The sequence below is a fragment of the Hyaena hyaena genome, unplaced genomic scaffold (assembly GCF_003009895.1).
Source record: "Hyaena hyaena isolate Hyena2069 unplaced genomic scaffold, ASM300989v1 scaffold_510, whole genome shotgun sequence".
Lineage (NCBI taxonomy): Eukaryota > Metazoa > Chordata > Mammalia > Carnivora > Hyaenidae > Hyaena > Hyaena hyaena.
Window position 1 is genome coordinate 1,173,735 of NW_024081141.1, and position 11,028 is coordinate 1,184,762.

The 11,028-nt window shown below is 53.2% G+C and overlaps 1 protein-coding gene across 1 annotated transcript; it reads left to right on the top strand.

Moving 5' to 3' along the window:
• The first annotated feature begins 2,204 nt into the window (after window positions 1-2,204).
• On the top strand, window positions 2,205-7,975 carry KRT3 (keratin 3). The gene is made up of 9 exons (XM_039255072.1): window positions 2,205-2,864; window positions 3,874-4,094; window positions 4,643-4,703; window positions 5,059-5,154; window positions 5,457-5,621; window positions 6,045-6,170; window positions 6,492-6,712; window positions 7,130-7,164; window positions 7,632-7,975. The coding sequence occupies exons 1-9, from the start codon at window positions 2,205-2,207 to the stop codon at window positions 7,973-7,975; spliced, it is 1,929 nt and encodes a 642-aa protein (XP_039111003.1).
• Window positions 7,976-11,028: the final 3,053 nt, after the last annotated feature.

The window sequence follows — 11,028 nt, forward strand, 5'->3', positions numbered from 1 at the left end:
ATTGCAAAATGTTCAGCATAAGTGTAGTTACCATCTGTCACCACACAAAGTTCTTATGATACTATTGATTGTCCATCCCCAGGCTTATTTTATTTTATAACTGGAAGTTTGTATCCCTTAATCCCCTTCACATGTTTTGTCCATCCTCTCACCCCTCTGATTGAGTGATTCTTTTTTTTTTTTTTTTCATTTTTTAGGATGACCACTTCCTTTAAAGTTTTTATTTTAATTCCAGTACAGTTAACATACAGTGTTATATTACTTTCAGATGTATAATATAGTGATTCAACAATTCCATATATCACCCACTGCTCATCCTGACAGGTGCACTCCTAAACTGAATGAGTGGTTACTGATTGGTTGGTTCTTGATACTGTGATTCTACAACATTTTTTCCATTGGAAAGGAGGCAACACTCATTTTGCGTGTATGTTTCATGAACCATGAGATCATGACCTGAGCCAAAATCAAGAGTCAGATGCTTAACTAACTGAGCTACCCAGGCACCCCATGAACCCATTTTTGACCAGTTTTATTTGGTTGTAATCCAGGAAAGGCTTAATTTACTCATTAAGTCATCAGCTAACTGATTCATTCAACCAAACAATTTTTATGAGCACCTATTATTGGCAAAGCACAGTGTTAAGAACAAAGGGATCCAGTGCATGAACAGGATTGTAAACTCCCGGAAAGCTTGTGGCTTTATTCTGGGGAAGGAACCAAGAGGATATGTAGCCTGTGGAGAACAGATGGGTGAGAGAAGGACAAAATAGGAGAACCAGGTCACTGAGGAAAACTTCATTCTGTACTTGGGGCAATCTCAGCCCTACCCAGCACTGAAGAATCCCCTGTCCTTTCCTCCTTTCTCCCAGTCTGAGATGGCTTCTGCCAAGGCCACATAGGTTACACCCTTAGCAGGGCCTAACGTGCAGCAGACAAAACGAAAAAAGACCTGTCCTGGAGAGATAAGCGGCTAACTTGGCAGGAAGGCTTTCCTCTTGGACAAGCCAAGCCCAGTCCCTAAGCCTCTGAAAAACACTAGGCTGGCAGGTTCTCAGGCTTCCCGAGTCAGACACGTATGGCGGTGCTGGGGTCCTGCCAGGTCTGTTTTCCTGAGGCCGGGGGTGGGGTCTGGATGCTGAGGCCATAGCCTCCTAGGAGCACACCTCGTCAGCCCGAGAACGGTCCCACAGGGGGCCCACGTATATTGTTCACCAATGAGTCTCTGTACCTTGCACAGTGCCGGGCACACATTAGGCAATCTGTACCTACTTGTTGAATTGGTGGTAGAACTGGGGTTTGAATTTCTAGTCCTCTGCGTCTTGGGCAGAAGCCAGAGAAGTTCCCAATATTTGGGGAGCAAGAAAGGAAGCTTTCGAGCTGCGTCAAGATGTGGAATAGTGCGTGGCTCCTCTGGGAAGTTTACAACAAGCAAACAAACATTTCTCATATTGAATTTTGCTAATGACTCATCAAAGCACATAGGTGTTTACTGCCCTTTTTCTCAGAACACAGTCATGAGCCCAAATGCCCCCGTGTCCTGAACTACAGCTTGGGATTGGGGGTGGGGAGCCCAGGAGGCAGATTTTTCATGGATCTGAGCTTTGTTTCCAGGAAGGGAGGTGGGGAGGGCATCACTGCATCTCAAACCCAGCACAGAGCTGGGCCCACAGTGGGCATCAGTGACCATATGTTGACTATGGAATGAACTGAATCACCCCTTCTGTTGAGATACTTCCCCTGAGTCCTTGGGTGGCCTTCACTGTTCAGGCAACCAGAACATCCCCAAACCACCTTTCACTCCATTCTTTTCACAGCTGAGGGCAGACAAATGGCCACTGGGCACCTGGCAAGGATGAGTGTACCTCCTGGGTCCCATCAGACAAAGCTAAGGAGGTGGCCACGCCCAAGTGTGGGGCAATGCCAGGCCCTACCCCCTGCCAGGGAAGCCTGCTACCTTAGCATTTTTACCATTTCAGATTATTTTCAAGGTGTGTTTAGTAGCCTGGAACAAACTTATTGCCTTGGAGGCAAACCCAACCCATGACTATTTGGGATTAATTATCTCTCCTTCATTTGAGCCCAGCAACCTCCTTGATGTATATAAAGGGATTTATTTTGCACAGGCCTTCAGTTCCCTTCCCTCTTCCTCTGTCAGTGTCCTGCTTAACTCTTGTACTTTTCCTTCACCAAGCTCTCTCACCATGAACAGACAAGTCGGCAAGACCTCTGGTGGCGGCGGCCAGGGCTTCTCGGGCCGCTCCGCCGTGGTCTCGGGAAGCAGCAGGATGAGCTGTGTGGCCCGCTCAGGGGGAGCCAGTGGAGGGGCCTGCGGGTTCCGGGGTGGGGCGGGTGGCTTTGGCAGTCGCAGCCTCTACAGCCTGGGTGGCAATAAGAGCATCTCCATCAGCGTGGCTGGTGGCTCCCGGGCTGGTGGCTTTGGGGGAGGGCGTAGCAGCTGTGGCAGTGGCTTTGGGGGTGGCTATGGAGGTGGCTTTGGTGGTGGTTTTGGTGGTGGCAGAGGAATGGGAGGTGGCTTTGGAGGGGCTGGTGGCTTTGGAGGGGCTGGTGGCTTTGGAGGAGCTGGTGGCTTTGGAGGAGCTGGTGGCTTTGGTGGAGTTGGTGGCTTTGGAGGGGCTGGTGGCTTTGGTGGGCCCGGTGGCTTTGGTGGGCCTGGCGGCTTTGGTGGGCCCGGTGGCTTTGGTCCTGGTGGCTTCCCTGGGGGAATCCAGGAAGTGACTGTGAACCAGAGCCTCCTGCAGCCCCTCAATGTGGAGATCGACCCCCAGATCGGGCAAGTGAAGACTCAAGAGCGGGAGCAGATCAAGACCCTCAACAACAAGTTTGCATCCTTCATCGACAAGGTGATGAAGCTCAGTCTGAGCCCCCATTTCCAGGCTGGAACTTTGAGTTTGACATTTAGGATCAATCATGGATGAGCCAGACTGGAGGGAGATGGCTAGGAAGAGTCTAGGGTCTGGGAAGATGTTCAGAGTTGATGAGTTTGCCTTCATGGTCACCTGAGTAGGAGAGACAGTGGGTTCCTCTTTGGACCTGGACATCTTAGGTCCTACCTGTCTGGCTCCCTGCTCAAGTCTCCTGCCTGTCACCTTATCTATGCCTAGGCTGGCAGCCTTGGGAACATATGTCAAGAGCCATGGCCACTGGTAGGAAAGGGGTGGGCGTTTATCAGATATGAGGCTTTCTAGGAGGCCTGTTCCCTCCACGCCACTGTGCCAGGCAAAGGAGGCAGATGCCCTGGAGAAGGGATTGAAGGGTCTTATCTGGAAAATTAGTCTCAACAGGGCTGTGAAGAAGCTAGCAACTAGTCTGCACCCCTAATTGACCTGGTCAGGAGAAGAATGGTGCTTGGTGCCCCCCAGACCAGGGTAGTTCACGGCGGTAAGCTTTCTCTTGTCATGCTAACTGTGGACTTTCAATCAGTATCACCTCCCAGTGATTCACATCCTTTGAAGGGCTGAACTGTCAGCAATGCTTTGGGTGGAAACAATGCCGCTGAGGTTCAAGCACATTTCTGCAGATTTGGAAGTTGAGAGAGTTATGAAGTCCCTGGGGAACACCGAGGGGTCATCTTTACAATTCAGCTTCTGGACAGGGGCTACTTCCAGATGCCCCACCCATTTCTCCTCCTTCTGTAACTTTCCAAAACGGTGCTGTGTCTTTAGCAGTCCTACGGAAGTGGCTGCCCACCCGTAGCCTCTCCAGCTACTGCAGAAGCCTATCTTCACATCCTTTCTGGGCCTCTGTGCTGGGGGATGGGGAGACTCAGATGCTCAGTCCCACCGGAACCGGGGCCCCTCCTCTCCTCTCCCACAAGTGTTGCCTGATGCGGCTTCCCCCGATGCGCGGCAGGTGCGGTTCCTGGAGCAGCAGAACAAGGTCTTGGAGACCAAGTGGAGCCTGCTCCAGCAGCAGGGCCCAAATTCCATCACGGGCACCAACAACCTGGAGCCCCTTTTTGAGACTTACATCAACAACCAGCGGAGCTACCTGGACAGCATCCTGGGGGAGAGGGGCCGCCTGGACTCAGAGCTGAGGAACATGCAGGACCTGGTGGAGGACTTCAAGAAGAAGTGAGTGACAGAGACACGAGTGGGGCAGCCCTGTCTCGGAGCCCCAGCCCTTCATGCTCTCCTCCCACCCGGCGGCAGTGGTGCCACTTAGCCTGTCTTCCTCTCCTTACCTTCATAGGGGATGGCTTCATTCACTGGGCTCCCCACTCGCCCTCCTTCCCCAAGGACAAATAAAGTCATGGCAAGTGGGATGAGTTTAGGGTTGAGGAAGCACTTCCTCATGATCCAGGCCGGGGAAGATTCTGGTTCTAGCATCTGAAGGCTGCAGGGACAACTCATGGCATGCTGACCAACTGTCCCGGTTTCTCTGGGACCGAGGGGTTTCCCAGGATGTGGGACTTCCTGTACTAAAACCAGGCCAGTGCACTTAGACAGGCTGGAATGGCTGGTCTTCCTAGCTAAGAGGGGGAGAGTAAAGAAGTCGTGTTCAGATAAGAGGGACGGCACAGGGACAGAGGGATGGAGAGATGAATTTTCAGAGTTTCGGACAAAAGTGTTTACTACTACCTCGAAACCCAAACTCAGCTATTTCTTTTGAACCCTTACAGATATGAGGATGAAATCAATAAACGTACGGCCGCCGAGAATGAATTTGTGACCCTGAAGAAGGTAAGGCTGTGTGTGCGATTCCTGGGGCTTGTGCACACGCACGGGTTTCCAGCTGAGCTGGGGGGACCTTCTTACTCCACTGCCATGAAGCTACTGAGTTCAGGCATTTGGAGCAAAAAGCAGAAGCCAGGTGCGTCGTAGTCTGGAAAGATCCCCAAGAGTCAGTTCACTTCTTTTTTATTTTTGAGTCGGCACTTGAATCATCCCAATGAGACCCGAGTCACTCCTTCACATGGAGACCAGCCTTGGACAAGGTCCGTCAATCACCAGCCTGTCTTGACTCTGTCCTGCTGCACGTGCAGTTTCTTGTTTGTTCCTTGGGGTAACGAGGCCTTAATGCTTCTGTCTTTTTCAGGATGTGGACACCGCCTACATGAACAAGGTGGATCTTCAGGCCAAAGTAGATGCCTTAATGGATGAAATCAACTTCCTGACGACCCTCTATGAAATGGTGAGGATGTTTCCTACTAGGAGGGGACCCAGGGAGGGTGAGATAGTCTCAGAGGCTGGGCCGCTTTGGTATCTAGGGCCCAGGAAGACTCTGCCCAGAGATAGGGCCGGCCCCTTTTTGGGGTTCTGCGGGATGGACAACAGACACGAGGCTCTCTGAAAGGGCGGGGGAGGGGGCAGGGCAGGGCAGATGCACGTTCAGAGCTGAGCCAGAGAATGGGTCTGCTGTTCAGGAGTCTCTGCAGGCGTCTGTGTGCTTGCTGCAGAGGCCCAGAGAAGTAACAGGTCCCTCTGTGTTGGCAGGAGCTGTCCCAGATGCAGAGCCATGTCAGCGACACCTCCGTGGTCCTGTCCATGGACAACAACCGCAGCCTGGACCTGGACAGCATCATCGCCGAGGTCAAGGCCCAGTACGAGGACATCGCCCAGAGGAGCAAGGCAGAGGCTGAGGCGCTGTACCAGACCAAGGTGGGAGCTAGGCACCTCTCAGAGGATGCCCCGAGGGTCTCAGGGAGGCTGTGGCCTGTGGGGACTGCTGGCTGGTGGGTCCCCCGTGGTTCTGAGGTGGACCCCTCTCGGGTCTACTCTCTGGAGAAATCCTTCTAATGGCTGTTCAGCCATCCCTGGAGGAAGGTGGTTCCACTGTCCCCTGCCAGGCCACATGGGACTGGTTCTAGCTTGCTCAGAGATGGCAGGGCCAGGGAATTCCTACCACAACGCCCCAGATATTCTCTTCCCTACTGCCACAGAAGTGTCCCCGCCAAAACAGAATTCAATGTCATTGTAACAAATGCTTATTAAGCACCTCGGGGTTGGGTGGGTGATGTTAGGGACAGAGAAACAAGTCAGGCAAAGCTGCATTAATACCCTCTCTTCCCTTCTGTTCTCCAGTTGGGAGAGCTGCAGACCACGGCCGGCAGGCATGGGGATGACCTGAAGAGCACCAAGAGTGAGATCTCCGAGCTCAACAGGATGATCCAGAGGCTGCGGGCCGAGATCGAGAATGTTAAGAAGCAGGTGGGATGGCAGTGGATGTCGGTGCCTAGATGGACCAGTGTGGGGTGGAGCTAGGAGCTCGGAACTCCTAGTCTGGAATGGACTTCTGGGGTCGTCTCAGGCAGCATGGGCATCCAGCAGGTTCAAAGACTGAGCCAGTCTGGACGGCTGGTAATCCAGAGGGAAAATATCTCCATAGATGAAGACAAGATAGAGGTGTTGGGGAAAGAGTGCTGTTGTCTGGCTTTAAGACGCTTGCTATGGGATAAGCTACTGTAAGACTCAGAGAGCCCGGGACCCTCTTATAGGCTCATCTCTTCCCCTGCCTTCCCCCTGCCCCAGAACGCCAACCTGCAGGTGGCCATCACTGAAGCTGAGCAGCGTGGGGAGATGGCCCTCAAGGATGCGAATGCCAAGCTCCAAGAGCTGCAGGTTGCCCTCCAGCAGGCCAAGGACGACCTGGCCCGGCTCCTGAAGGATTACCAGGAGCTGATGAACGTGAAGCTGGCCCTGGACGTGGAGATCGCCACCTACAGGAAGTTGCTGGAGGGGGAGGAGTGCAGGTGGGCCTCCGGTTCCCTCTCCCTACCTCTCCTGACCTGGGGCATATGCAGAGGGTCAGATAAGTGACTAAGGAAATGGGAATGGAGGCCTTTTGTATAGAGGGAGGACCCATCATCCATCCATAGGCCTTGAGTAACACTTGCCTTCACCCACCCACGCTTTCCATAGATAGCCAAAGCGCACTCACAACCAATGCGCAAGGGGGCTCTGCTATGGCAATTGGCTATATGAAGCTGTTGCTTCATCTTTGGGCAAGAAGGTACCTTTTCTGGCTGGCATGCCTCTGTGGACAAGGCTAGGCACTCCTCTGCCTGGCTTCTGAATTCAGTTCCGGTTGCTATTCATCACCTTCATCCATGACAAACTGCTGGAGATTTGCTTTGTGACAGAGCTATTTCTCTGGCTTTCTCCTACAGGATGTCTGGAGAGTGCCAGAGCGCTGTCAGCATCTGTAAGTAGCCAAAATAACTATGACAATGAGAACTGATTCTGAAATACCTGCAATAACACAGGGCAGTAGCATCTTATTAAAAAATATTTCTATGGAAGTTGGAGAGGTTTTCCCTGGGCAGAAGGGGCAGCAGATGTCCTTTTGTAATTATTTTGGGTTCAGGGCACTCTTAACAGATCTCTATGGGATGGGGACTATGCAGTAGGAATGGGAGGAGAAATTCTGGATAATCTACAACGTGGGGAGGGCATCAAGAGTTGACCATGAGTAGAAGGAACTATTGGAAAATCCATAATGACTTAGCATTATGGGATGAGCACCTTATGCCATTAGAATGTATCACAATGATCACCGGTGCAAGGCTGCCTTGGTGGCCTCCTCGTCATCCCGGGACCCGTGGGTCATTAATTATGATACAGCTCGGAGGGCAAAGGGCGCTGATGGTGGTTCTGTTCTCTCCCCTGCAGCCGTGGTCAGCGGCGGCGGCGGCGGAGCGGCCTTGGGCTCGGCAGGTGGTTACGGGGGCGGCTACGGCGGCGGTTACGGCGGCGGCTTCGGCGCGGGAGGGGGCGGCGGCAGCGGCTTCGGCCGCTCAGGCGGCGGCGGCGGCGGCGGCAGCGGCTTCGGCTTCGGCGGCGGCAGCGGCAGCGGCAGCGGCGGCGGCTTCGGCGGCGGCAGCGTTGGTTTCGGCGGCGGCAGCGGCTTTGGCTCCGGCGCTCGCTGCGGAGTCAGTGGCGGAGGCTTCAGCTCGGGCAGCAGCCGGGGCGGCAGCGTCAAGTTCTCGCAGTCCTCGCAGCGCTGCTCCAGATAAACAGCGCGCACCGCAGCGCCTCGCGCCCCCAGCCGCTGCTCCCCGCCTGCGTCAGCGCCACCCGCAGCGCCACCTCCCTGCACCCCCGACCCCAGCACATCCTCCCAGGGCCGGCTCTCCGGGGGCTAGAAGACCCAGGCCACTTAATCCTCCATCCAGACCCCTGGCCGAGTGCAGCCGTGAGAATCTCAGGCGCCTTCTAAGGCTCGCCTCTGTGCCTGTGATTGTCCACGTGTGGCCTCAGCCACCACCGTCTCCTGCCCTTGGGGTCCCCTTCCTGGGTGGAATGGTCACCACTGCTGATGTAAATAACACAGGGACCTCTCTGCCAACCGTTCTGTCGCCAATAAAGTGCATCGTATTTCACATCAGGCCTCTGCGTCCTCCCTGGCCGCCTTTCTCCCCACTGGACTGACTCCTCTCACCCTGTGCTGTCCGCAGAACAGCTGCAGTGCTCTTCCTCTGCGACTAAGGCAGTGACTCCCTAGTGTCCTGTCCACTATCTGGGATCAAAACGGGCAAAAGCAGTGGTTTATTCTTTGAGCACTGGGGGCCTGGTGGGAGCACATTCCAGAAGGCCCTGTGGCCTCAGTTCTTAGAGGGGAAGGTCTGACCATGCAGGCATCCATTCCCTCTTGGTTTTGTCTTGTTTAGGGGAACTTAAGAGGACCTTGAGTTGCTGAGGGGCTTGGGGACAGAGGGTTTCTTTCCTTGGCACTGGTCCCTACTCCAGCTGACATCCTGAAAACTTTCCCCTTATCAAGGTGCACCTGGGTAAGTAGGAGCTGCTAGAATTCCAGGGCTGCAGGGATTTCTTGAGAGCCACCTATCTCAAAGTCTGACCCAAGCAACCCCAGTCTGCTGACGGAGCTCTTAAAAAAAAAAAAAAAAAAAAGGGTTCTGTGTCCATTACATCTTTCTTCCTTGGAGTATATATTGAGTTTCTGAAAAGTCTCGTAGCAAAGAATACCTGTTAGCTACCTGTAACCCAGCATTTCCCACAGAGGCCTCACTACTGGGTAGACAACTTACCGACACCCTCAGAAAATGTCCTGCACCTGTCTGAATCGCTCTGGGGCCTCAGGTGCTGTGCCAGCCAAGGAAACTTCCAGCACCAGGAAGCCCTGATAAAGTGTGAGTTGGCCATGGCAGTGCTGCCTGGAAGGTCATGGCTGGAAGCAACTCAGGCACATGGAGTCCAGGGGCTTCATTTGCAAAGGAGGAAACTGAAGCTCAGAGAAGTGGAGAGGCTGGTTCAGGATGATAGAGCACCTAGGGTCTGAGCCGGGAGTGCACCCAGGGATCCTGAGTCTGGAGCTCCTTCCCCTGGCCCACACTGTCACTGATACAGTTGCTCTCCTCCTGGCATGGCCAGCTGCCTGGGTACCCAGAGAACACATGGGCAATGGAGTAGAAGCCCAGTCAGGCCAGGGAAGCAATATATTCATCTTAGGCCAAAGCTGAATTTCTTTCAGAGAAGGGAAATGACAATTAAACAAAGAAAACCAGAAACTGGGGCTTGGGATTCATAGGGAAATCCCATGTTCACACTTAGCAGAACAATCCAGGGCCAGTTCTATCTGATCTCCCAGGAAGGCTGCTTGGAGGAGGTGGGGTTTGGTAGCTATTGCTTCATCTTTGGGCAGGAAGGTGTCTTTTCTGGCTGGCTAGGACAAGTTTGTCCGTCTGTGGACAAGGCTAGGTGGGGAGACCTGATGCCTGCTCCCGCTCAGAGGGTTGGCCCGGTGGGAAGGTGCCAGGCCAGCTATGGGACAGCTGCTTCCCCCTGGACAAAGTCACTGTTACTGAATTCCTTCCTTCGGCCAATATTCATTAATTTAACTCTCGGGCACTGGGCTAAATGTTGGAGATACATCCATGAGCAGATGGGTGGGGAGGGGAGAGAAGGGGTGGAGGGGTGGAATGGGTCAGATGAGGCCCTTCAGGAGCTCTGCTTTAGACAAGTTTGAGCTGCTCATGAGTAGACCTCTGGCCCACAGTTGGAGCGGTGAATGTGGATTCAGAAGGGACCCCTGTTAAGACCAGAGACTCACGGTGTTGGGGACCATCAGGGAAGAGTCAGCTAGGCAGTAGAGTTCTAAGTTTTCCAGAATGCCTGTCCCTGAGAAGTCAAGGAATTTTTATTTATTTATTTATTTATTTTTTTACAAATAGTTTATTGTCAAATTAGTTTCCACATAACACTCGGTGCTCATCCCCATAAAGTCAAGGAATTTTTAAATGGGCTCCAAAGGAAGTCCAGACCAGGGCCAGACTTCATTGGGACCCTGTCCACGGGTCTCAGAGTTCACATTCAGCCAGTGGCCTCTTTCTTTTGCTGCTCCTCCCCAGACTCTGGTCTATGCGCACTAGCCCCTGGGCAACCTGTGGGCATTTCCAAGAGACCTCCACTACCTAAGCAGCCTTTGGTGGCAGGGAGGATCCATGAAGCTTCTTAAAGAAGAGAGTAGCCAGGGACTAGTCTGGCTCAGGAGGACTGGCACCACAGAGAGGGCTATTTCTTGGAGATGTCACTGTCCCAGAGGAATGACCAGGCAGGTGAACTTGGTGGCAAGCCCTGAGACTGGAGTCAACTCCATGCTTGGCTGGGTATTCTCCGCCCAGCCCTGATCATTTCTAATCCAGCCTGAAAACACTTCCAGAAAACTTTGCTGGCTCTTGAGTGCTCCTGCTCTTCCTTCCTCACTTCAGCTTTCACAGAATTTCTTTGTGAACGTCTATGGTGATTTTTTGGGTGCTCTTAAGGCTCTGGGCTTGGGTTTGCTTTCTTGGCCTTGACTAGACTTTTTTTATTCTTTGAGTAAGGAGCCAATTTGTGCTGTGTTGTCCATTCTTCTCCTGTGCGCTGAGGCATGTTTGTTAGCCCACGGGGGAGCTCTCAGAGACTATTGAACAATGGTGACTTGTATGCCCCAAACTGGGATTTGGGGCCATTGGTCAATGGTCAGGTATTTCTTTTGCTCTCTCTGCTTTGTTTCATGTTTCCTCTTTGGCTGTGGAGTGGTACATCCTCCTGTGGTGACACGGGGGAC